Raw genomic sequence first — 27,054 nt, 5'->3', positions numbered from 1 at the left:
GGGACTGCCTCAGCAGCTGTGCACCCATCTGGATCCCAGCCCCAGCTCCTGCACACGGGCTGAAAAGCAGCAGCAGACTCCTGTGCTGCTCCTCAGCCGGCCCACGGATCACCGTGTCCATGTCCAGGTGTGGCCTGGCTGTGTGAGGGAGGAGATGCCCGGGATCACCGTGCCCATGTCCTGCTGGGACCATGGCTGTGTGAGGGAGGAGATGCCCGGGATCACCGTGCCCATGTCCTGCTGGGACCATGGCTGTGTGAGGGAGGAGATGCCCGGGATCACCGTGCCCATGTCCTGCTGGGACCATGGCTGTGTGAGGGAGGAGATGCCCGGGATCACCGTGCCCATGTCCTGCTGGGACCATGGCTGTGTGAGGGAGGAGATGCCTGGGATCACCGTGCCCATGTCCCAGCAGGAGTGCTGCCACCAGGCACCACCGGGGAGTGGAGCTCCCACATCGCAAAGCCCAGTTCCCTGTTCCCAGTTCCCTGTCCCCAATTTCCAGTTCCCGGTCCCGGCACAGAGGGAACCCGCCAGGAAGCGCCGGTTCCCCCTCCCAGGCCAGGGAAGGGGGATGGAGATGCGCCGGGAAAAGGCCCGATCAGGGTGACGGTGACAGCGGGCAGACGGTGTCACCGGGCTCCCGGCTGCATGTCACCGCGGTTTCTCCTGCAGGTGAGGCGGATTTACAGCGGCCCCCGCCGTGAGCGCGTCCCTGAGCACGGCCACAGCCCGCACGGCGGAATTTACACATCCCGCAGAACCAGGGCCGCCCCCGCGGCCGGGGCCGTGCCGGGGCTGGAGTCCGCGCTCGCTGCTCCAGCCTCGTTATCAGCAGAGCAGAGCGATTAAACCCAGCAGCCCCGGCAGCTCGCGGCGTCCCGGGACCACCCGGCCGCCTCCCCAGCCCGCCCACCGAGGCAGAGCTCTGCCTGCCCGCCGGGAGAGCGCACAGCGAGGCCGCCCCGCGACTCACCCCCGAAACAGGACGAGCCTCAAACCCAGCACCTCACTGATGCCAAGGGCACCCAAGTCAATAGACGAAGGAATAAACTCCTATGAAACGCCATAAATGGAAGTTTGAGATACCCAACATGAAGCCAATGAAGCCTTGCCTGCGCTCAGCCTCGTGCAATTCCCCCCCAGGAAAAAAAAAATAATAAAATAGAGGAGGAGACAGTCTCCACAAGCAGGTGGGGACAGCACTGGGGGCAACCCCATCCCCTCACCTGCCCGTGACACCGCCCCAAATCCCTCCCCCATCTCCTCAGACTCCATCTGTTTTCCCTACAGCTGGGTCACACCTTTTGTCATGCATCTCACTGTGAACAGCAGTGGGAAATACCAAATCCAACAAATTCCTGATAAACTGTGGAATCAATTGAATGAAATCAAAACCTTTCCCTTCTCTCAGCCTCTGTTTTCACACTTGACATCTCGAGCACTTTCCAGTTAGATTTAATGAACAGAAAGTGTTCTCTTTTTTATTCCCTAAAGGCAAATACTACTTTTCTACCTCTTGGGAAAAAATTTTTTTTTTTAAATCTGCTTCCTTTTGATCAAGAACGAGAGAGAAAATGACTGAATGTTTCTTAAATTAGCCTACTAGTATCCAGAAATATCAAAAAGCCATTATAATGGATATATGTATATATATATATCTTCATACTATGGAGAACATGTACATTTGCTGCCAGAGGAGGGGCCAGGTGTTGTGCTCGTGGTGAGGATGGAGATGTCTGTCAGGCACACAGATAAACCTTTCCTGGAAAAGCTGAGAGAGCACAACCTGCTTTGTCCCTTCCTGCTTTAAACCAGTGTCCTACCACAGCTTCATCCCAGCACAAATTATACTCGAGGGGCCATAGGGAAAAAAAATAATCTGCATTTCCAAAAAATCCCTCTTTTTCTTGCCTTTTCCTCCTCTTTGCGTGCCGGTTTTCCAGGGGTATTTAAATTTAGCCCTGGAGCTGTGTTTATCCCAGCACAGAATGAAGGCTGTCAGCGCCCGGCGCCGGGATCACAACAAGGCGCTGAGGGAACGGTGCTCCCACCTCCCCGGCTGAGCCATTCCCACCCAGCTGCACCTCTCAGGGACACGATTCCAGCAGGAACGGGACGGTCTGTGACACCAGAGCCCCGTCACAGCCCTGCTGGGCACGGGAGAACCTCCCTGCCCCGAGAGCTTCCCACCCTCCCGGGATGTGGCCACACTCCTGCCCACACTGCAGTGAAGGAAAGCTGCCGGTGTGGTCAGCCAGGTGTGTGTGGTCAGTCAGGTGTGTGTGGCCACACTCCTGCCCACCCACAGCAGAGACACCCAAATCCCACCCTGCAAAGCAGCATCTCAGCCTTTTCCTGTAAACAACACGGCTGTCCCTGATACCTGTTTGGAATTCCTCCAGAGCATCTCCCAGGGAAACGGAACCAAGAGCTGACACTGAATCATCCCCAGACAGGAACCTCTCCACAAAAGGCCCTTCCCAGCTGCTTTAGGCAAACCAAGGTTGACTTTGCATATACGTAGGCATTTGTTTTTTTCCTTTAAAAACTGCTGTGTTAATTGCTGGCTGACTCCAGTGGCTCTGGCAGGAGCTGGCGAGTCCAGAGGCAGCAGCTGCTGCATCCCTGGTGCAGAAGGAGATGCTGGTCCAGCTGATGCCTGTTTTGGTTTTTTTTTTTTTTTAATAAATCTGTAATTTACAATATTGAACAAAATATGGAATAAATACCACTTGTCACTATCCAATGCTACAACTTCCCTTAAGCCTGTAATTACTTAGAAAAGCCTTTCACTGCTGTACAGATCTCCCACAGATTTTCCCTCAGTCAGCTCAGGCTGAAGCTGACGACTATCAGCTGAAAGACAGGAGTTGATTTCAGCCTCTTTATCCTGCAGTTTGATCTGTCCCACAGATGAGGAGCAGGAACCAATTGGGTGTCATTCATGTTCGCTGAAGGTTCTCACACAGCTCCAGCCCTGGCGTGGCCGTGGAGGTGACGCTGCCCACGGTCCCCCCTGGGCTCTCACACGGTGCCAGCAGGGACAGGGAATGAGAAGGGAACAGCTCATCTCCCAGGTGGGAACTGGGAATAGTCTCTGAGCCAGGAACCTGCTGAGCCCCATCCTGCCCAGCCCTGGGGACGCTATCCCCAAGGGTCCCCAGGTGTCCCCAGCCAGACACACCTCACAGCTCTGGGAATCTCCACCCTGGTGGCCCGGCCACTGCTGACTACAAGGCTCCCTACCTCAGGAGACGCCTGCCCGAGGTGACAAAGCCCAGGTGACAGCAGACAGGCTCCTGGTGCCATTCCCTGGGGCACAGCCATGCCCCAGGTGCCACCAGCTGCAGAGCCACCACACGGAACAGGTGCCAGCTTGCATCATTAAACATAAGGTGTTTTTTTCACGTCTTTTGGGCAAGAAGTACTCGAAATGCATTAATGCCTTGCTCTGTTAACAAAGAAACTATGGCAACACACAAAGAGCTGCCAAGAGAATTACTGAAACAAGGTTTAATAGTTAATAAGCAGCCAGATGATGTCAGATTCATCTATTAAGACCAGTTTATATCTGCCTATTAGAACTTAATGTCCCAGAAAGTTGGGTTGGCCAGGATTAAATAGTCTTCCTTTTAGCCCAATTATCAGCAATAAAACCAATTTTCTAAAGAATAGGGTAGAGTTATCCAAAATGTGGCCAGACCAAGCCTGTATTTTGTAGCATGCCTATAATGTTCCTTTTGTTAAGGAGCGATTTTCTAGATGTCAGAGATGTGAATCAAAATTTAATGTGTGTGCGTGTGTGTGTTATGGAAATGGCAATTGCAGCAGTTGCTCGCAGCACATCCCGACTGCCAGGCAGCACGGGAAACCAAAGGCTTTTATTCCCATTTATCCCAGTGCATTTCTGAGTCTGCTGGAATTGCTCTTCCTTCTAATTGAGGTGATCAAGAATTCTTAAGAAATATTTTTCAGCAAAAACCGGTTTGTGAAATGGAATAATGAATATTTTATGGACAAGCATTAAGTTGCAGATCCACCTGCAGAGGGTTTTGTTTACCCAGCTGGGCACATCCACCACGAGGAGACCCTGAGGTCCCACAGCTCCACGTGTGGTGCTGGCCCTGGGAGCCTGCCCCGGGGAGCTGGCTGTCCCCCTGGGGAGCTGGCTGTCCGTGCCGCCAGGAGACCTTCCACAGCCTCCAACCACTGCCTCCTTGCTGCTTATTAAACCAGCTCCTGCTTGTTCTGCTGCTGATGGAGATGGAGCAGAAGGTGCCTCCCTCCCTCTGGCACTACTGCCTGGTCCCAGACCAAAGGCCAACCTTCAGGCCGAGGTCATTGGCCAGAGTCCACCCCCAGTCCCTCCCCAGGCTGCTGCCACGTCAAGGCTTTATCATGGATCACGCAGCCCAGTTCCAGGCACAGCTCCTATTCCTGCAGAGCTGCTCTCTGACCAGTCTCCTCCAAATCCCTCGTCTGTGCTGTGCTGCCATGGCCAGAGCTGCTGCAGCTGCAGGAGCATCCGTCCCCTCAGACTGCCTGACACTGCTCTGTCCCTGCCGTGCTCTATTCTTAGCAACTCTCAGATCACCACTCCTTGAAACCATCTCATCTCTGACCTACCGCTCCTTCTTCAGCTTCCCTTCAGCTCAGTCTCCAGTGCTGCTTCCCCTGAAATCAATCAGGAACTCTCAGGGCTTTCAGAGGGAAAGACAGGACATTATCTCTGGACAGTTCCTCACTCTCCCCTGATCATGTCTGGCTCCTTCCGCTCCCCTTGCGCTCAATGCAAAATTAAAATCTCTGGCAAAAAACTCCTCCTGCACTTCCTAAAGCTTTTTGTACCTTCCATCTCTGACCATGGCATCCAGCACTGCAACTTCAGCTGACCCCAGAGGAGCTGCCAGGCCTTCAGAGGCAGCCCAGGAGACCCTGGGGGAACGGGGTGGTTCCCCCAGCACCCCTTGGGATCAGCCCTCACCTCCCCAGGCAGGAGCAGAACCTGCACACAGCTGCCCTGAGCCCGGCTGCACTCCCAGCACGATGGCTCTGCCTGATTTTGCCCAATTTCAACACATCTGGCACCTTCACCCTGCAGCAGGTGACTGGAAAAGAGGAGCTGGTGCTCCCACCAGAGAGGCTGGGCACGGGCAGGTGGGACAGAGAGGTCACCTCAGCCACACCTGAGAGAGCCACACAGCTGTGAGAGCCTGGGCTGCACGCTGAACATGACACACCTGGGCAGCCCTGCTGCTTTAGGAACACAGAGTGCCACATTTAATGGGATTTCTCACATGTACACAACCCCTCGGCAAAGAAAAACATTAAACAGCTTTAAAAGAGTCAGCTCTTCATGTGAACATCCTGGGAGAGACGTGGAAACGTTCTCTTCTCTGTGAAGTGAACAGCTGAGTAACTCACAGCAGATGGACCGTATTTGGATCTCTCTCTCATAAATACAAGATTCACCATTTGGAATTAAACGAGAGGAGCAGCTGTCCATTGTCCCACTTGGAGGGGTTTTGTTCATTAAATAAGCAGAAGCCAGGTGTCTGTGGAAGGAAAATCACAGAATCCCAGAGTCACTGAGGTTGGAAAAGCCCTCCCAGCCCATGGAGCCCCAGCTGTGCCCCGTCCCCACCTTGTCCCCAGCCCTCAGTGCCACCTCCAGGAATTCCTGGGACACCTCCAGGGACGGGCACTCCAAACCTCCCTGGGCACTGCCAAGGCCTGAGCGCCCTTTCCATGGGGAAATTCCTGCTGCTGCCCACCCTGAGCCTCCCCTGGGCCAGCCTGAGGCCGTTCCCTCTCTCCCTGTCACAGACTGCCAGGCAATGCAAGCACAAAAAATGTGTCAGTGAATCCCTGATTCTCCATCACCAAGGCATCAGAATAATGATTATGGGAGTTTCCAAACCAGACCAGGCTCCTGCTCAGCCGGGAGTGCTGTCATCGCATCCCAGGAGCAGTGCCGCTGGAGGGGATACAGCTACTCCCCTAATCCTGCCCAAAGGAAGGGCTGGAATTTAGGGAAGGTTCCTTTTCCTCTCTGTATTTTGCTACACAAACCCCACACAAACCCCACAACAGCTACAAAAATAAGTCATAATTAAACTGCATCATAATCTACTGTCTTTATTCATGATAAATGATGAATTACTGTATTATGGACGCTCATCAAATCCAGGAGGCTGCTAAATAAAACCTATCAACATTCATGACTCCCTGACCTAGTGCCCACATGATTTAATGCCAGACTTCCCTGACTCCAGCGAGGCCGGCAGCAGGCTGTGCCAGGAGGATTTGGGTCCTGCTGGAGGAGGCGTAGAGGGAGCAGAAATCTAAACTAGGGATGGGATGACTCAGTTGAGACCGTTGGAATGAGGCAGACGATAAAAATACCCAAAAGACGTAAGGCAAATCTCAAAAACACTCCTCTGGTTCTAAACCAGCAGGGCTGGGCCGTGTTTTCCTACTCACTGCCACTCCAGGCTCTGCAGTGAGACAGGGACGAGGCTGGGATGAGCCCTGGGGGGGCCAGCAGGGCTCAAAGCCCCAAAGCTTCCCCAGCACTGCCCTCCCCACACCCCTCTGGGCACACGGCTCCTTTCAGGGCTGACGGGAAAACCTTGGGACATGCCCTGAATGGCAGGGGGAGAAGCACAAACCCAGAGCCAGGTGTGGGGTGCTGGCACCCCAAAAGCACTGACGAGCCCCTCAGCTCTCCAGCCAGGGCGGGGAGAAGCTGGGAGGGCTGGCTCTGCTGCTGGGCTGCTCCCACAGCACACGGAATTGCCACCAGGGCTCTTCCTTTCCCAATTAAACCCTCCAAGGATGCACATTCATTTCTTTCAGGCTCCAGTTCCGGAGCAGAATAACCCATCCTTATCTTATTATTTTTAAAAAGGAAATTTTCAGTAGGAAACTGGAGCGTTGCCTCTTTCAGAAGTAAGGATTTTCTCTCCATAATTGCCATTAAGTAATGGACACTCATTTAATTAAAGGCTCTCTATAATTTGACAAGAATCTCCAGAAATCATTTCTCCCTCGAATTGCCTCTTTGGGAGGTTTTCTGACAAGATGAAATTGAGAGACTGACCTTCACTGGGAGCGGGGGAAGCTCACAGAGCCCTGCTCAGGAGCTTAGGGACAAGAGTTGGAGGATCTGAAACACAGACAATGGTCCCTTGTGCCCTCCTGAATGACCCTGGAGTCCCAAAGTCCTTTATCAGAAAGAATTTCAAACCCTTGCCTTAATCCAGCCTGGTCCCTGTCAATGGCCCCATGGAGCGAGGGGAAATGGGAACGGTTGTCAGAGAGAGTTTGAAGTTCCTATTTTTAATTAATAATGTCAAACGTGTGCTGCACATTTCAGTGGGCTCTGAGAGACGTGCTCATTGTAAATGATTCCTTGTTAACTAATTATGAAATGCAAAGTCATTGCCAATTTACCATTGCCAGACAATGCTACAGCTGCTTTCACACGACACAATAGGCTCAGGCTCTAAGACAGACTCTTCAAAGGCAGTAAGTGACGAGCAGGAAAATCGGGCCCCTTTCATGATGGCAATTGAGGATCCCCACTGTTTTGAACAGAGAACTTACTCAGAGACTGAAATGTTGTATTCCTGCTACGATACCTGAAGCTGCCGCCTCAAAAATCATTGAGAACACGGACGTGGTTTTCTCTCTCTTCCTATATTTCTGTTTCCTTGCTCACCTCCCCACAGCTCACTCAGCCACTCTCGGTGCCCCCCTGCTCAGGCTCTGCCTGTTCCTCTCGCGCAGCACAGGGACCGAGAATACAGGTGCTGGAACACCAGCTGACACCAGTTCCAGGGACGGTGTGTCTTTAACAACCGCATCTCACGTTAGCAGAACATCTTTGTTTACCCCTGACACGCCACACGACGTTCAGCAGTATACGAGGAAGGAGCGTAATTAAATCTCCACCGTAATTGGCAAAACAAGCAAGCAGCGTTTATTTCGTTCATTTGCCGATGTAGATTTGCAGCTGAAACGCAAAAATGCAGGTGCTGGGGGGTGGATGTGGCAGACAGGAGGAGGAGGGGGCGGCAGGCTGGGCGGCCAGCGCTGGGAGCAGCTGCCTGTGGCACAGTCCCCGCTCCACGGGGCAGAGCCAGAGGTGCCACACAGAAATGGTAACCGGATCAACCCACCCCGTGCTCTCACTGGTGTCCCTCAAAGAGCTCTCCTCTCAACCAGTTTTAATTAACTGCCAGTAATTAGCGTCACCCCAGCAGCCTCAGCAGAGTGCCTCTCCACGGCACCTCGCTGCCCTCCAAACACAGAGCACTCTAATTAGGAGCGATCCCAGCCAGGCTGTTGGGTCTGTGTGGCACCAAGGCCACCTCCCCGGGGCTGAGCCGCTGCTCACGCTGCTCCAGGGCAGCCACGGGGCTCCCAGAGGGGAACCAGGGCAGGACTGGGGGGTCTGGGGCACACTGAGCCCTTCACATCACCCATGGCACCCCCGAGCAGCCAGGCTGGACACACAGGTTTGGGATGCAACAGAGGTTTGGGGTGCAGTGGGCACACACACACACACACAGAGGTTTGGGATGCAGTGGGCACACACACACACACACACACAGAGGTTTGGGATGCAGTGGGCACACACACACACAGAGGTTTGGGATGCAGTGGGCACACACACACACAGAGGTTTGGGATGCAGTGGGCACACACACACACAGAGGTTTGGGATGCAGTGGGCACACACACACACAGGTTTGGGATGCAGTGGGCACACACACACACACACAGGTTTGGGATGCAGTGGGCACACACAGGTTTGGGATGCAACAGAGGTTTGGGATGCAGTGGGCACACACACACAGAGGTTTGGGGTGCAGTGGGCACACACACACACACAGGTTTGGGATGCAGTGGGCACACACACACACACACAGAGGTTTGGGATGCAGTGGGCACACACACACAAACAGAGGTTTGGGATGGAGTGGGCACACACACACACAGGTTTGGGATGCAGTGGGCACACACACACACACACACAGGTTTGGGGTGCAGTGGGCACACACACACACACAGGTTTGGGATGCAGTGGGCACACACACACACACACACAGGTTTGGGGTGCAGTGGGCACACACACACACACAGGTTTGGGATGCAGTGGGCACACACACACAAACAGAGGTTTGGGATGGAGTGGGCACACACACACACAGGTTTGGGATGCAGTGGGCACACACAACACTGCACTGGGAGGGCCTCAGTGTCAGAGGGACCAACACAGAGTGACAGGTTTAAAACAACATGAAGTGATCTGTCTAAAAGCAGCAGAAGCTCCAGCAGAAGAACCAGGTTCCATTTCCACGTTCCCTCTGTCCCTCCCCCAGTCCCTGTCCCAGCACGGCAGCTGCAGGGGTGCCCACCAGGACACCCCACAGGCTCCTGGTGCCAGATGTGGGGGGCACAAGCCCAACGTGGGGGCACAGCACAGCCTGGGGCTCCCAGCCCAGAGCAGCTGGGGGTCCCTACAGACAAATGTTCAGTTCCACCTCACCAGTCCAGCTGGCACCTGTAGCACCCTGACACCCACGAGCCTGAGGGAGGACTTTGTGACCCAAAGGGACACTCACGGCCAAGGACAAGCCAACCTGGTCTGAGCATCACTGCTGGGCTGTGCTGGGACCACCTGGGCAAACACCTCTGTGTGCCCAGAGCCAACAAAACAATCCAGAGTTCACCTGCAGGCAGAGCTGTGCCACGTCCTGATGGACCAAACACCCCCTGGAAGCACCTGCAGGAAGGAATTCAGGGATGGAGGGCATGGCCCTGACAACACTGCACAGCTCTACCCGAGCCCAGCACCAACAGACAAACTCTGCTGTGTGCACAGACCTACTTTGCAGAAACCTTGAGCTGCATTTGCATCGTGTTGAGACACAAAGAGCATGCAAGCAGTGGGGCTTCGCTGAAAGGTTTCAAAACAGCCCTGGGGAATGGAGCTGCCCCTTAGGTCACACACGGAAATCTGATCCTGGCCCGTCAGAACGGCCCCAGCCACGCTCCTCACAGCAGATCCTCGTGAGGAACATCAGTGTGAGCCAGGCTGGGACACCTGAGGGCCAGCAAGGCACATCCCTGCTACATCCCTGTCCTAAAGAACAGAATTACCTCTTTCGCAAATAAATGTCTGTAATGGTGGCACCACAGTAATTTCCTGTGCTCCCTGATTATTCCTGACTGCAGTTCCAGATCTGACCTTTCCCCAGGCAGTGAGAAGGCTGTGCCTGGGGGCAGAGGAGAGGCTCTCCACTGCTCACACACCCACAGCTCCAGGCAGAATGACGCCCACATCCAGGTTTGGCCAAGGCCAAGGAGACTGGCATCAATCCCTGTGCTAATGAAACCTGAGGATGGCTTCCCTGAAACCTGCCCAGGGCCTTCAGCTCCCCCTTGGCACACGGCTCTGCTCCTGCTGCCTGTGCAAGGGCCACATCCCACGGCCCACTGCCACCTCAGCAGCACCTCACGCTCACCTTCTCGTTCCTTTAAAAACCCTGAGAACGTTGTGGTCTGCCCCAGGCCTGAATGGGCTGCCAGGCACCCAGGGCAGGGTGTGACGGGCACACGGGGCTGACCCGACAGCCTCGGGGACTGGAGCAGAGAGAGGAGCACCAGAGCAGCCCGCCGGGCACAGCCACCGCTGCTCACCCCGCAGCACTCCCTGCCTGCAGTGCCCCTTTGGGGTTGCCGTTGTTCTTTATGCCCTGTGACATTAACGAGGCAAATTTAGAAACAACAGGAACGATTTCTTTATATGGCAACAGCCAACCTGTGGCAAAGAGCGCCCCGAGACTGCAGAGCAGATTGTCCAGCTGGGTGCTCTTAGCAGCTGTCAGGCTGTGTTAGCACTCCCGGGCTCAGGGAGCAGTGGGGACACTCACACTGTCACCCAAGGAGAGCAGGAGACGCTCCTGCCCTGCTGGCTCCAAACAACAAGGCTTTGTTTAAAAAGATCAGGAAACGGCTCACAGGGACGTCCAAAGTAGACAGATCACGGCTAAACTTCAGCACCACAGCAACTGGGAAGGCCCTGACACTGTGCTTGGAAGACTTAAAACATTAACTAATGGAGAAAACAGCAATTTTAATAATTAAGAACACTTTTCCAAGAAAGAGCCGCTTTAAATCCAGTCACCACAGGTAATTGAAGCCCTCAGACCCGCCGGGGTTTTTCTGTGCACCCAGGGAGAGGCACAAAAGCTGCTGAGGGCAGAGAGGAGAAGGAGCCGCCCACATCTGGGTTAACTTTGTGTTCTGTGCAGCAGCAAACAGCGAGGGATTGTGACAAAACCGCCGGGCTCACAGCAGCAGCCAGAGTGTGATGGATCACACACGAGCATTTTTTAAGTGAGAACTTTAAAAACGTTGATAACAAAAGAGAAATCAGCGTTCCCTTTGTTTAAAATTACACAAGAGGCTTTAAGAGGTCTGAGACGTTTAAACACAGGTCTGTTGGGGAACAACCTCCCTCACTCTATTTGATATCACATATCCTATCATTTATTTTATGTCTCCTGATCATCATTGCTTTTCCCAAATCAATCCAGAAGCACTGGAGTTTCCTACAATATGTAGCAGCCCTGGAACAACAGCTCTTTGTAATTCTTTGAGCCCAAGAATATTTTCTACAATCAGCTGCTTCTGGTTTTCCATCAAAAGAGGCTTTTACAACTTGCCACAGCAGCAAATTCATTGTGGGTCATGAAAGACAGTCTTGTTCCTCCTGCTGTGTCACTGGGGCTGGTGACTGGGAAAATACACCCAAAAGTCAAACTGTGCACCAGCCACGTTGCATTTGAGCTGCAAGAGATGCAACAGAAGAGAATTTCCAGTTCGTTTGGAAATGCCATTTCCCCGTTTTCTAGCACTGCTGCACACACTGCAATTCCAGCACTGAAGGATGGTCTCTGCTGGAGCGTTTCACACCCCTGGACCATCAAAACGCAAAGCAAAAAGAATAGGAAAAAAAAATCTTCCGACAAAGAGCTGAATTGACAGCTATGCTCATTTCTTGGCAACTGGATGGATCAGCACCATGAAAATGTGGTGATGTCTGGTTTGGGGCCGTGGTTTTTAACATGTGCACGCTGATGAACCCACACCCTCCACCACGACCTCCCCGATGGCTTGGGAAGGGTGCTCAGGCCTTGGCAGGGCCCAGGAAGGTTTGGAGTGTCCATCCCTGGAGGTGTCCCAGGAATTCCTGGAGGTGGCACTCAGAGCTCTGGGCTGGGTTCAGGGTGGGGACGGGGCACAGGGGGACTCAGGGATCCTGGAGGGCTTTTCCAGCCTCAGGGATTGTGTGATCCTGTGTGAAATGCCTGCTCCAAAAGGCAGGAGTCCTCCCTGTGCCCACACTGGGCGGTGAGCAGTGTGCACTCTGTGTGTGTGTGTGTGTACACTGCACTTGGAGTTAATTCAGACATTCCCAGCTGAGACCGCTCTCCTCACGACAGCCTTGTCAACACAGCGATGATGACTTGAAAACAAACTCTGGATTTCCCTCTCGAGAGCAGCCACTGGTGGGGTGTGCAGGCTCCAGGGTGCTATTTCAGGCACACGGTCCTATCTTTGTCCCAGAGGCTCGTGAGCAGCAGACACGCTCCCAAAATACCTTTGGCTGGGCTCAGTGGATGTGCTGCTCGGCAGAGCCGCTGCTGCTGCTGCAGTTTCAGGGCTGTGGAAATGCTGCTTCTCCACTGGCCTCAAACTCAGCTGAGGAGGGCAGACACGGGGGCAGGGGCGCAGGAGGGAGCCCAGCTGCCCCGAGCTGGCTGAGCACCAGCTCCAGGAGCCACCAAGGCCGGGCAGCACCCACGCCGAGGCAGCACCAGGAGGGGTTTGGTGTCTCTGGGACCACCAGTGCCCCCACATGCAGCTCTGTGTTCTGCCACACATTGAGCTGGGCAGGCGTTTCCCACAGCTCTGCCAATGGAAGAGGCTCTTTTTGGCAAAGAAGGAAGAATTAGGAGCAAGACAGTGTGAAGGAGAGGGTCTCACTGACACGTGCTGGCAATGACAGTAAATCCGGGAAGGAAAAAACAACAAGAGAGTGATGAAAACCTGAAGCTATTTTGCTCCACCCCAGGTAGGAGCAGTGATCCCCTTTGGTGCTCCCTGTAGCCAACAAGAAGCCTGTTCTTTCTTTTGGAGGTGTGAGAACAGATTGGCTCCACGGTCAGACCTCACTGATGCACCCCGGTGTCGCAGGGACTGGGCTGAGCCACCCGGCACCTGCAGGACGGGTGCCACAACCCCCCAGGAGTCATGCCAGCTCCGCGAGAAGAGAGCAGACCCACACGCGCAGCAGATGTCGAACGGAATTATTCACCAAGTCGCAGTTCTCTGGGGAAGGCAGACATCCTACTGCTGTGATCAGGAATCCTCCGGAGCGCGGTGACGTGCAGCTCGCTCGGGGAGGAAAGAACATCTGCCGGAGGATGGGGCACAGGGAGGAGGGAGCCAGGCCCTGCGGCAGCGCGTGGAGCAGGGGCGCTGCCCTCGCCTCCACCGGGGGCTGAGCTGGCCCTCGGGGAGCCCCCTGCTCCCCCTGCACTGCACCCCTGGGCGCTGCCGCCCCAGCACAGGCGGCTCCTGGCGCCGGGCACGGCCCTGGCCTGTGTCACCTCAGTGTCCCCAGCACTGACCCCTGGGCACCAGGGCACCCATCCACCCCGCAGAGCAAAGCCCAGGGAATACCCTGGGCAGCCTGGGCAAGGGAAGAGCTGCCAGTGGAAAAACCCCGGTGCAGCACGGAGCAGCAGGAGGAGAGTGGCCTCTGGAGAGAGCAGCGGGGGAGGCAGGGGTGCCTTGGAGATGCCGGGCTAAGAGCATGGAAAACTCCAAACCAAGGCCGGAAGCAGCACCAACTAAAATGATTCCCCAAGTAGTGCTGAGGGGCAACAGAGACTCAACTGTTTGTTGATGTTGCTCAGCCTTGTGGTAAACAGAAGCAATTTGTTCTAGTTAAAAGAAACCTGCTATTTTTAAATAAATTCACAGATTGATCTTTACATCAGAAAGCCATGTAGAGAAACACACAACAGGCTGAAACTATTCATTAATCAATCCCTAAGTTTGCCTCGCTGCAGCTGTGCTTGTTTTGACACCTGCTTGACGCTCCTGCTGTGGCATTTACCAGGGAATAAAACCCAGAGGAGCAGAGCAGCAGCCCCTGCCTGTGCCCCACGCTGCAGCAGAGTGGCCACAGAGCTCCGGGGCTGTCACTGCCGGTAAGGGCACTCCTAAGGGACCAGGGCAAAGCCCGTGTTGGTGCTGGAGCAGGAACTGACAGCTCCAGGCAGTTGCCACATGGCTCTGGCTCCTGCAGGAGCAGAGGATGGAGAGCCGGGGCCAGCCAGGATGTCTGAGCAGCACCACAGTGCCCCTGCCAGCTCCCTGACAGGAGCACCTCTGTGCCCCCCAGCCTCAGCCAGAGCTGCTCCTGTGCTGTGTCTGTGCCCAGAGCTGTCCCTGTGCTGTGTCTGTGCCCCAGAGCTGCCCCTGTGCTGTGTCTGTGCCCCAGAGCTGTCCCTGTGCTGTGTCTGTGCCCAGAGCTGCCCCTGTGCTGTGTCTGTGCCCCAGAGCTGCCCCTGTGCTGTGTCTGTGCCCAGAGCTGTCCCTGTGCTGTGTCTGTGCCCCAGAGCTGCCCCTGTGCTGTGTCTGTGCCCCAGAGCTGCCCCTGTGCTGTGTCTGTGCCCAGAGCTGCCCCTGTGCTGTGTCTGTGCCCAGAGCTGCCCCTGTGCTGTGTCTGTGCCCCAGAGCTGCCCCTGTGCTGTGTCTGTGCCCAGAGCTGCCCCTGTCCAGTGTCTGTGCCCAGAGCTGCCCCTGTGCTGTGTCTGTGCCCAGAGCTGCCCCTGTGCTGTGTCTGTGCCCAGAGCTGTCCCTGTGCTGTGTCTGTGCCCCAGAGCTGCCCCTGTGCTGTGTCTGTGCCCAGAGCTGTCCCTGTGCTGTGTCTGTGCCCCAGAGCTGCCCCTGTGCTGTGTCTGTGCCCAGAGCTGCCCCTCTGTGCTGTGTCTGTGCCCAGAGCTGCCCCTGTGCTGTGTCTGTGCCCAGAGCTGCCCCTGTGCTGTGTCTGTGCCCCAGAGCTGCCCCTGTGCTGTGTCTGTGCCCAGAGCTGTCCCTGTGCTGTGTCTGTGCCCCAGAGCTGCCCCTGTGCTGTGTCTGTGCCCCAGAGCTGCCCCTGTGCTGTGTCTGTGCCCAGAGCTGCCCCTGTGCTGTGTCTGTGCCCAGAGCTGCCCCTGTGCTGTGTCTGTGCCCCAGAGCTGCCCCTGTGCTGTGTCTGTGCCCAGAGCTGTCCCTGTGCTGTGTCTGTGCCCCAGAGCTGCCCCTGTGCTGTGTCTGTGCCCAGAGCTGTCCCTGTGCTGTGTCTGTGCCCAGAGCTGCCCCTGTCCAGTGTCTGTGCCCAGAGCTGCCCCTGTGCTGTGTCTGTGCCCAGAGCTGTCCCTGTGCTGTGTCTGTGCCCAGAGCTGCCCCTGTGCTGTGTCTGTGCCCAGAGCTGCCCCTCTGTGCTGTGTCTGTGCCCCAGAGCTGTCCCTGTGCTGTGTCTGTGCCCCCAGCTGGGGCCAGAGCTGTCCCTGTGCTGTGTCTGTGCCCAGAGCTGCCCCTGTGCTGTGTCTGTGCCCAGAGCTGTCCCTGTGCTGTGTCTGTGCCCAGAGCTGCCCCTGTGCTGTGTCTGTGCCCAGAGCTGTCCCTGTGCTGTGTCTGTGCCCAGAGCTGCCCCTGTGCTGTGTCTGTGCCCCCAGCTGGGGCCAGAGCTGTCCCTGTGCTGTGTCTGTGCCCAGAGCTGCCCCTGTGCTGTGTCTGTGCCCAGAGCTGTCCCTGTGCTGTGTCTGTGCCCAGAGCTGCCCCTGTGCTGTGTCTGTGTCCCAGAGCTGCCCCTGTGCTGTGTCTGTGCCCCAGAGCTGTCCCTGTGCTGTGTCTGTGCCCAGAGCTGCCCCTGTCCAGTGTCTGTGCCCAGAGCTGCCCCTGTGCTGTGTCTGTGCCCAGAGCTGCCCCTGTGCTGTGTCTGTGCCCAGAGCTGCCCCTGTGCTGTGTCTGTGCCCAGAGCTGCCCCTGTGCTGTGTCTGTGCCCCCAGCTGGGGCCAGAGCTGCCCCTGTGCTGTGTCTGTGCCCAGAGCTGCCCCTGTGCTGTGTCTGTGCCCAGAGCTGCCCCTCTGTGCTGTGTCTGTGCCCCAGAGCTGCCCCTGTGCTGTGTCTGTGCCCCCAGAGCTGCCCCTGTGCTGTGTCTGTGCCCAGAGCTGCCCCTCTGTGCTGTGTCTGTGCCCAGAGCTGCCCCTGTGCTGTGTCTGTGCCCAGAGCTGCCCCTGTGCTGTGTCTGTGCCCCCAGAGCTGCCCCTGTGCTGTGTCTGTGCCCAGAGCTGCCCCTGTGCTGTGTCTGTGCCCAGAGCTGTCCCTGTGCTGTGTCTGTGCCCCAGAGCTGCCCCTGTGCTGTGTCTGTGCCCCAGAGCTGCCCCTGTGCTGTGTCTGTGCCCCCAGCTGGGGCCAGAGCTGCTCCTGTGCTGGGCACAGCTGGACCCAAATCTCAGCCCTCCCCGGGTACCGCAGAGACCCGGGATGTGCCGGTGGGCAGTGCCTGCTGGAGGGGCAGCCGGGCACACCCACACCCCGGGGCACACCCCAAACCACTGCCCAGCTCCCCGTTACTGCCCACAGCTCACCCCTTGGACAGGAACTGCACTTTGGGGAGCCCAGAGCTCTGTGCTGAGCCCACAGCACCAGCTGCAGCCCAAACCCCTTGGTCCTGGTCACAGGAGCAGCAGGGTATGGAAGGAAACGGAGTGTGCCAAGGTGAGGCACCCTGGACACTGCCACTGGCCAGCCCACCCTGCAGGGATGGCCGGGAAGCTCCCAGGCCTCAGAAGACACACAGCCAGCACTGTCAGGAGAGGGGAATGTCTCATCCTGTGCTGAAGGTCCTGCCAAGCCTCCTCTGTGCTGGAAGAGCCACTAGTCCATGCCAGTTCAAAGTTCTGACCAAATCTAGGATCAGGCTGGAATGTGAAATCATGGGGCCCGTTTGTGTGTGTATGAATTATTCATGTGCTTACCACACGCACCATTGAGCCTCCAGAGTGGAAATTATTTGGGAGCAAGCTTTGGCACTACTTCCTGTGAAGCATAAAGCACGTTTTCCAACAGCGCAAACAATGCAAACATAATGTGGATCATTTTCTGTGTTCCCTGCTGGCTGCTCCTCCCTGCCAGGTCCCATCTAGACTGGGAAGCAGCACACACTAAGCCAACCTGCAGTGTGTAGCTTTCCCCTGGGTTCTGTGGCATCTGTCTCCCAAATGTGCCACATCTCTCACTCAGGAGATGACCTGTGTCCTTCTGGCAGTGAAACACACTGAGCCACGAGGGGAAAGGGCTGTCCAGCCAGCCCAGAGGAGACTCACCCTCACCCACAAATGGTTCTCCTCACCCTCACAGGAGCTGCCTGCCCAGAGGAGGGAGCTGAGCTTTAGGCCAAGCCCTGCCCAGCCCACCTTTCTGACCTTTGTCAGAAAATTATAATTGCAATTAATTATAATTAACTAATACAACTAAAAATACAGGAATTCTGCAAGGAACCAGGGTGTGCCTTCTGCTGACTGTCCCACCTACACACCAGTGCTCTTCACTGCTGCTGCTGGGAAGTGTCTTGGCTCTTGGGTTCCTAAACACTCCAACAGGTTGTCCTAAATCTAAGTTTATTCCCAATTTCTGCCAAGTTTCCCTGTTCTTTTGCACATTTCCCCCCCCCCCCCCCCCCCCAGGTATCTGAAATACTCCTGTGACGGCTTTTTGCCACCATGTGACCCCTTTAAAATCCCAAATCACACCAGTCACACCCAGTATTTTAAGCAGCGATGGCAACTTCTGTTGAGTTGTGCATTTGCTTTGTCGGAGGGTTGGAGGGGCTTACGGTCAGGAGAAATAAAGAAAAGGAGAAAGAAATATATTTTCCTGAGCAAAGACAGCTCAGGCAGGAATGGGAGACCCAAAGTCCCACTCCAGTAGCTGCAGTGCTCCCACAGCCTCCCTCTGCTCTCCTCACTCTGCTCCAGAGCTGCTCTGGGCACTTTCCCCAGTGCTCCAATGCACAGATCACCCCCTAAATGCAAAATGTCACTTTATCTCTGGGCAGCTCAGCTGTGACCAAATGCAAACCTTGGACAACGAGGTAACTGTGTTGGGACAGGCCTTTGCAGGTTACCCTGGGAGTCACTCAGGCATCATCAGCCTTAGGAGCCCACCAGCTCTTTGCTGGAGCCACTAGAACCAAGTAAGGGCATTTTCTAGAACAATAAACGAACTTTATCAGCTTCCAGAAACATCAGCAAAGCTATAAAGACATTACATTGCAGTCTAATTTAATTTAATTAAATCACACAGCGGGGCTAACCCTCAACCCAGAAGGATTCACGGGCAAACCTGCAGGCCACGGAATTCTGAACATCACTCAGTGCCTGCACCTCCTCAGCCCTGCCAGGTGCTGGGGGAGCCCTGAGCACCACCTGAGATGTAAATGAACACATCAACGCTGTCACACTGTCACACTGTCACGCCTCATTGCTGGCAGTGCTCAGAGGCGCTGTTCCCACACATCCGGAGCACGTTTAATTCTCCGCAACTGTCACCGACAGCAACTGAGTTCCTGAAGAGCAGCAGGAGAGGGAGAGAGGGCACTGACACGTATCTCCTCTGGTGCAGAGCAGCTGAGCCGCTCCCAGGCTGTCCTGACACATCTGCAGGAGATCCACACCTGGGCAGGGCCCAGCCACTGAGGATCCCTCCTTGGCACACACCTGGGCAGGCACACACCTGGGCAGGGGCTGGGACACAGCTGGGCTGGCACGCACACACCTGGGCAGGGGCTGGGACACACACCTGGGCAGGGGCTGGCACACACCTGGGCTGGCACATACCTGGGCTGGCATACACACACCTGAGCAGGGGCTGGCACACACACCTGGGCAGGGGCTGGGACACACACCTGGGCAGGGGCTGGCACACACCTGGGCTGGCACACACCTGGGCTGGCACACACCTGGGCAGGGGCTGGGACACAGCTGGGTTGACATGCACACACTTGGGCTGGCACACACACCTGGGCTTGGGCTGGCACACACACCTGAGCAGGGGCTGGCACACACACCTGGGCAGGGGCTGGCACACACCAGCCCCACACTCCTCCTCCCCCAGTGTGACACACCAGAGCCCAGCCAGCTGTTCCAGCAGCCCCGTTTCAGAGCAGGTGAAGGCACCAAGGTGCAGAAAGAGCAGCGTCTTTCATTTGTGGGAAGGTTTTTCTTGCCAAGTGCCGCTCACTGCCCGGGCACCAGGCACACGGAGGTGACCTTGTGCTGCCTCCTCCACAGCACTGACAGCACAGCCCCATCGGCCCCGTGGCCCGGGACGTGTGCCCCAGGAAGGACACGGGGAGTGCCAGCCCCGCCGGGAAGGTCACCGCACACCCCTGGGGACATGGGGACAAGGTGGGCAGATCCCAGCCACGTGCTCCTGCAGGTCATTCCCAAATCACAGGAAATCCATCCCAGGGCAGTCATGAGGGCTGTGGCCTCCACAGAATACACCAAGAATTAATGCGATTTAATATTTCACTTGAATGGTACCTCCAGCGACTTTTCCTTGGTTGCCCTCATCCCTCCCTATCCTTCAAACGCCCCTCCGTTGCTGCTGTGTTTATTTTTTGTTACTCCAGCTCCATGAAAACTGCCCTGAGGGCTCATTTCACCCCGATCTGCCCTCCTCACATCTCCCACAGACACAAGAGCCCCTCGAGAAGGGCTTTTGCTCAGACTTCAGCCAGAGGGTGCAGAGGGACAGCACGGTCATTAATTCCCAGACCAGAGCCAGCAACCCCAACACTGCACATGCTGCCGCACACCTCCATGACCCGAAATTGCTGAATTCCCAGGATTTAACCTGTTTCTGCCTTACCTGACACTGCAAAGCTTCATACTCAGAAAAGCTCTCTGTCCTTGCTGGGAATGAGGGGCAGTGGCTCTGCTGGGAGGGCAGGGACAGAGAGTCCATGGAGGGAGTGAATCCCTGGGCAAAGCACCGGCCAAACATCCCGGACCCAGGGGCAGCCGGAACAAAGCCCCGCTGACAATGCTGAACAAGCTCTGCTGACACCTCCCTGCAGTTCCCACTCCCTCCTCCCCCCGCTCACTTACTTAGCCACCACTTCGATGGCACAGAAAGGCTTTTTTCCCTTGTGTTTAAATATCAGGGAAGACATCTGTGCTCCCAACCCACGGCCGTGAGAGCCAGGCGATGGGAAACGTTCTCCTTGCAGTCTGAGCAGGGAACACTTTACTCAGGGGTTTGCAGAGCGGGGAAGATGAACACATCTGTATCTCACCCCAAATGAGTAGTGGTTGGGATTTTACAGCTGCCTACCTCAGTACTAGAGCACAGGTTTCCAGTGAGAGGGCAATGTCTCCTGCCCGGGGCCTGCAGGTCCTGCCCAGCTGAGGTGACACTCGGGTGCTGTGAGGAGCATGGCCAGCAGCAGCAGCAGGGACAATGCTCAGGGGCAGCCCTGGCCCACGGGGACCTGGGGACACAGCCAGGCCGTGCTGGCTGCCCCAAGACCAGCACTGACCGTCTCAGGAGACAGAGAGAAACTTTTCCTGATCCTTGGATCCATCCCCCAGGTCCCTCTCCCAGCAGCACAGCAGGATGTCCCCACACCTGTCACAAACCTGGCCAGAAGGGTTTGGGACCCCCAGAGGTGAAGGACACCGAGCAAGGGAGGTCAGGCTTTGCCCCCCATCCCTCCACAGCCCTGTTGCCCCCAAGGCCTGACTGTCTGGCAGCATGCCCTCATTTTCCTGAAGGTCCCAACCCCTGGAACAAAAAGCTTTGGGGAAGAATCCCAAGCTGAAAAACTACTGCTGAGAGCGGGGAGAATGCGGGACACCTCACTCCCACGGGAGCAGGGCAGAGGAAGTAAAAGCAGGAGCACAAAGAGCTGCGAGGACTGAAGCCCTGAGCTCCGCGGGATGCAGGTGACAAGGACAGGGATTCCGGGAGCTGCTCGGGGCCCCAGCCACGGCCGGGGCAGGCTCGGAGGAGGCGGCTGCAGGATGCCGGGGGCATGCGGGATGCCGGGGGATGCCGGGGGGATGCAGGAGGGATGCCGGGGGATGCCGGGGGGACGGAGGGAGATGCAGGGGAGAGGAGGGGAGATGCAGGGCCCGGCTGGCACCGCACGCCCGGCTCCATCCCCGCCCAGCGCAGCGCTCCGTGCCGGGCCGGGGCAGGCGGGCCGCTGCCGCTGCCGCTGCCGGTGTGTGACCCCACGCCTGTCAACACGCGGCCTGACATGAAAACGGGTATTATTTAAAGCAGCTCCCCCAGGGCTTGCAGCTTCTGGCCCGTTTCCATGGGGACGGCGCCACGCCGCGGGATGAGGAGCGCTGGGAGCTCCGGAGCGTCCCCAGAGCCGCGCCCTGAGCAAAAGGCACAGGCAGAGGCGGCACCAGGGCGGTCACAGCCGCCTGGGACACACATCACCACATCCCACTGAGCAGTTTGTCCGCTCCAAGCCCTGAGCGGCTCTTTGTGACCCCCCAGCCCCACATCCACCCACACACAGGGGGCAGAGGGACCACGGCACCCCGCACCCTGCACGGCCCCAAGCGCTGCTGCCTGCCCCTGTCCCTGCTCCTGCTGCTGCATCTCAGCCCCAAAACCCGGCCCGGTGCCTCTTCCCGGGGTCAGCTGAGCTCGTTCCCCGAGAGGGGACACCGCACACGACACCCAGGGACACTCCCTGACCCGGACTGACCCTGGGCACACACTCAGGCTGCTTTACTGGGACAGCTTCACCGCGAGCTGTAGAGCTGGAAACTCGTGCTTAAAAGTCGATTTTGATGCAAGTTGGATAAACACAGGCGCCTGCACCTGACCCCCTGACAAAACACCATCTGCATTCTGGCAGAGTCAAACACGGGATGGGGGGAAAAGTGATTGAGACAAAATACTGAAGGTGATGGAAGTCACTGGGCTGCACCATGAAAACCTTGCACATCAGCAGAAAAACGGATTCAGCATCAGGACATGGACAGGAGCCCTGGACCAGTCTCCTCGTGTCAGCGAGGGGAGGCACGGCAAAGCAAAAAGCAGCAGATGGCTTCACAGATTCTCATGTATATTTACACACAGTTTTTTTAGTAAACCACTTTGATTCAGGAGAAACCACATCCAAAATGCACTCTTGAAATTCCTCTTCAGACACAATTGCACAGAGAGATAAATCATGCTGTGGTTTCCCCCCTCCCTCACGCAACACAACTGTGGGCAATGCTAATAGCACTAAGTGTGCCCTGCATTTCCTCCTGCTCAGCCCTGGTGCCCGAGTCCAACAACTCTGCTAAGCATTTTTGAGATATCTGGGTTGAAACATTCCCATTGGCTTCACAATGACAGGTTTTCCTCACTCGGTATAAAAAAAAAATTAAAAACTTTTTTTTTTTTTTTTTTTTTTTTTTTTTTTTTTTTTTTTTTTTTTTTTTTTTTTGCAAAGGGGGATGTCAATAAAACTTGCTTGGCTGTTTCCCAAAATGACAGCAAAATTCCTGCCTAAATGACAAACAAGCCTCATGACCTCTGTGCCTCCTCTCGCTCTCCAGCTCCCTGCCAGGAGGGGACAGCCAGGGGGGATTTGGGATCTGCTCCCAAGGAACAGGGACAGGAGGAGAGGGAACGGCCTCAGGCTGGGCCAGGGGAGGCTCAGGGTGGGCAGCAGCAGGAATTTCCCCATGGAAAGAGTGCTTTGGAGGGAGCTTTGGAGTGCCCATCCCTGGAGGTGTCCCAGAAATTCCTGAGGGTGGCACTCAGAGCTCTGGGCTGGGGACAGGGTGGGGACAGGGCACAGCTGGGTCTCCATGGTCCTGGAGACTTTTTCCAACCCAAATGATTCTGTGATTCTGTGAGACCCCAGAGCCCCGTGCCCTGCACAGAGAGACGTGCACAGAGCGTCTCAGCCAGCAGACAGGCAGTGACCACCCTTCCCTGGGGCTGGAGAACAAATCCTCTCCTTGAGTGAGGAGGTTCTAGAAGCTCCTTACAGGTATGAATAACTAACTCTGCAGACCAGGGTGTGTTTTTGCTGATGGAGAACAGCCCACGGTAGTAATGCAGAACCCACAGGCCCACTACAGTTCACTTCAGCTCTCTGAGCCCACCTCACTCCAGCACATCTCTGAGTGCTTCACCCTGCAGCCCTTCTGCTCTTTTGCCTTGTTTTCTTCTTCCCGTACTTCTCCCGTTACTTTGTTTTCCCTCCTTCCCCTCCATTCATTAACTTTCTCTGTTCACGAACAGGGTACCGTGCACCTTGCCAAAACCCGGCTCTCAAAAAGGCATCCCTAGGCAGCCTCCAGCTGGACAGGCTGCGCTCGCTCCCAGCTGATGGATGTGCAGCTTGCCAGCTTTTCTGTGGGACTGGAACCAGCTGGAGCAGCGGCTCCCACAGGCAGAGAAACCCATGTCCCCCACGGCAGGGCTCCCTGGAGGCACACACAGGCACAGGCACTGCCCTCGCACACTCAGCTCCCCTGGTAGCTGAAGCCCAGCTCTGAAAGGGCCGGGAATACCCGGCAGGCTGTGTGTGAAGCAGGAGCAGCAGAGTGGGCGCTGCAGCCAGGCAGGGACAGGTGAACTGTGCCCAGCACAGCAGCAGGCACACCTGGCCTGCACCCGCCTCACAGCCACGGGAACTCACCTCAGCCGGGGGAAACCGGCCGTGGGGGGGACAGCACAGCAGCCAGGAGGAGCAGCAGAGCTGTGCCTCGGGCACGGCTCCCCAGAGCTCAGCTCCACACTGCCCGGGATGGACCAGGGGCCAGCCCCACACAGCGGCTGAAGCTGCACCAGCTTCCATCTCTGCCAAAGAACACGCCCGGCCCCAGCACTGACAGCAAAGATGCTGAACAAGTGGAGAGGGTTGAGAGAAGGTGCTCAGGACATACTCTGGGATACCCAGTTTACCCCTGGAGTCTCAGACTCAGAGAGCCCAACCCACACATCCCGCCAAGGATGGCAGCCGTGGCCCTCCAGAGAGGGGGGTCACAGGAGCTCTGCACTTATCCAGAGGAGATCCAGCAGCAGCTGGGGCTGGACAGGTGCCGGCTGAGGAGAAACTGCAGTTCTGCATGGAGGGGTAAGCAGTGGGTAACCCTCTGGAGCCCGGTGTTTTACACCGAGAGACAGCAAACACGTCACTGCTCACCCCCAGGACATCCCTGCACTGGCTCAGCCACAGCGGTGTGACAGGAACCAGTGGCTCAGTCAAGTCCCAAAACCTGTCCCCAGGAAGTCAGGGACAAACACTGTAAGGTCCGCCATGATTTGGAGCCGGATTTATCTGAGAGAAAATACTAGTTGTGTTCCTACTGACTGCAATAAACGTTAACCCTCTATTTACATAGACCCTGACAAAATTAACAGGGATTATCTGCTGGATTTCAGCAGTCAGGCTCATCCTTGTGCAGAGATCCACCACGAGGAACCACGTATGGGCAACATTTCACACACCAATCGGCCCTTTCCTTTTTATATTTTAATTGATTTCTCATTAAGTTGTTGTCACTAGTAACTCTTCCACATTATGTCACACACAAGCCCAAGTCTCAACTGGCTTCTTTATCTAAGGAAGTTATTGGGATGTCTTAAGAGATCACCATAGCAACCGTGGCATGACAGTAAATACGAGTTCACTGGAACAACGCTGCGATTGCTCCGAGCACACTCTAACAAGGAATTATGGAAAAGCAGGAGATATCAAGGAAGCCAAGTGCCAATAATAGGGACGAAGCGAAAGCGCTGCTTCAAAGTACCTGAAGAGGTGTGTCCCAGGCTCCTGTCAGCAGTCAGTCACTCAGCCGCAGAGCTCGCTCGCCCTGGTTGGCTGCACACAGGCTCAGGGCAGAATTAAATGCCTCTCAGAAAGAAATTTTGCTTTCAGAATGAAACTGCAGCAAAGCCTCCGGTTTAAGTGTCTTTACTCGTCTTGCTCGGTGTGATTTGCTAATAAAAACGTGTTGGAGAAATCAACCAGCTCTTGTGCCAGGGCAAGTTTGCCTGATTTCGCCCGTCAGCTGCCACAGCAGCACAGACAGGTGTGGTCCCCTCGCCGAGGGAATTCCAGCAGACCCCGACCCTCACGTCATTGCACCCAGACTCAAACTAACACATGTAACTCCAGCTTTTTCCAGTGCACAGTTCCAGCATTCCCCCCCCCCCCAGGGATTTTTGGGTGTGCTCGGTTGATGCCACAGGGCCAAGGCAGCATTCAGGACTGCCCCGGGCACCCGGCACCGTCTGCTGGCCCGATGGCTCTCCCGACTCTTCCCCCACGCACAGTCAAAGTTTCCTTCCTTTGCTCCTCTGAATTTTCACCCTCCACCCGAGATTTCTAACGCAACGGTGATATTTCACGGTGTATTTCTAAAAAAATAAACCCAACTTGTATTTTGGGAAAACCCCCAAGCAGCTTTCTGCGCTGCCAGCGGCGATCGGGTTGGTGGCCGGCGGCACCTGGCCCGCCCCGGCTGTCCGTGCACAGACTGAAACTTCGCAGCTGAACTGGCCCCTCGCCGCCCCTCTCAGTCCCCCCGCCGTGTCCACGGGCAGAGTCCCTGCGTCCTGTGGGGGGACAACGCCCGGCCGGACCCCCGCACCCGGCACGGCCCCGCCCGCACCCCCGCAGCCCGCTCCGCCACTGGGGACCCCAGTGCCGGGCAGGGGCAGCTCGGCACCCCGGGTCAGGAAACCGCGGGCTGGGCATCCCGGGACAGGGCATCCCGGGACAGGGCATCCCGGGCTGGGCACCGCGGGACAGGGCACTGAGGGACAGGGCACCGCGGTCTGGGAACCCCGGGACAGGGCACCGCGGGCTGGGAACCCCGGGCTGGCATCCCGGGCTGGGCACCCCGGGCTGGGCACCCCGGGACAGGACACCACGGACTGGGCACCGCGGGCTGGGCACCTCGGGACAGGACACCACGGACTGGGCACCGCGGGCTGGGCACCTCGGGACAGGGCATCCCGGGCCGGGAACCCGGGCTGGCATCCCGGGCTGGGCATCCCGGGGCAAGGCACCGCGGGACAGGGCACCGCGGCAACGGCACCGCCGGGGCTGGGCAGGGCAGGGCAGAGCGCCCCGGAGCCGGACACCCCGGGCTGGGCAGGGCAGGGCAGAGCAGAGAGCCCCGGAGCCGGACACCCCGGGCTGGGCAGGGCAGAGCGCCCCGGAGCCGGACACCCCGGGCTGGGCAAGGCAGGGCATCCCGGGGCAGGGCAGAGCACCCCGGAGCATCTCGGTCCGCACTCACCGTCCTCCCGCTCGTCGAAGACGGGTCTCTTTGAGGAGGAGGCGCTCGCTCCCATCCTCTTCTTCCACTTGCTCCAGTGAAACATCGGGGCGGGCGGCTGGCATGCCCTGCGGCCTCTCCCCGCCGGCCCGGCGGCTCCCGCGGCCGGCCCCGCCGCCGCCCTCAGCCGCCCCGCGCCCCGGCGCCGCCCGCCCGCATGGCAGCGCCCCGAGCCCCGAGCCCCGAGCCCCGAGCCGCCCGCTGCCCGCGGCGGCCACAGCGCGGCGGGGCGGGGACAGCGCGGGGACAGCGCGGGGGGAGCGCGGCGGGGCCGGGATGCGGGCGGGGCCGGGCGGCGGGGCCGGGATGCGGGCGGGCGGCGGGGAGGAGCGGGGACCGGGGGATGCGGGCGGGGCCGGGATGCGGGCGGTGCAGCGGGACGGGGAGCCGGGGGCGCGCCGGGGATGCGGGCGGTGGGATGGAGCGGGGACCGGGACCCGGAGCCGGGGGCGGCCCGGGGGATGCGGGCGGGGCGGGGTGAGCCGAGCGGGGCCGGGGGATGGAGGAGGACAGTGGGGTGGAGCGGGACCGGGAGCCGGGGGCGGGCCGGGGGATGGAGGAGGACGGCGGGGTGGAGCAGAGTGGGGCCGGGAGCCGG

General features: G+C 57.3%; 1 protein-coding gene across 6 annotated transcripts in view; it reads right to left on the bottom strand.

Annotated features, from left to right (window-relative positions):
- STK32C (serine/threonine kinase 32C) overlaps window positions 1-26,623 on the bottom strand; it is a 71,924-nt gene extending 45,301 nt beyond the window's left edge. For 5 of the 6 annotated variants that reach the window (XR_010722258.1, XM_066190683.1, XM_066190684.1 and 2 more), the window contains exon 1: window positions 26,418-26,623. Coding sequence is in view for 4 of the 6 variants with exons in the window: in XM_066190683.1 (XP_066046780.1) it covers window positions 26,418-26,502 (85 nt within the window). In the remaining 2 variants the exon portion in view is untranslated. The remainder of the gene's footprint in view (window positions 1-26,417) is intronic. The other variant, XM_066190688.1, reaches the window with a different exon arrangement.
- Window positions 26,624-27,054: the final 431 nt, after the last annotated feature.

The sequence above is a fragment of the Chamaea fasciata genome, unplaced genomic scaffold, assembly GCF_029207755.1.
Source record: "Chamaea fasciata isolate MVZ Bird 193981 ecotype frontalis unplaced genomic scaffold, bChaFas1.0.hap1 SCAF_9, whole genome shotgun sequence".
NCBI lineage: Eukaryota > Metazoa > Chordata > Aves > Passeriformes > Sylviidae > Chamaea > Chamaea fasciata.
Note: the sequence above shows the minus strand (reverse complement) of the source record. Positions and strands in the feature narration are given on the sequence as shown.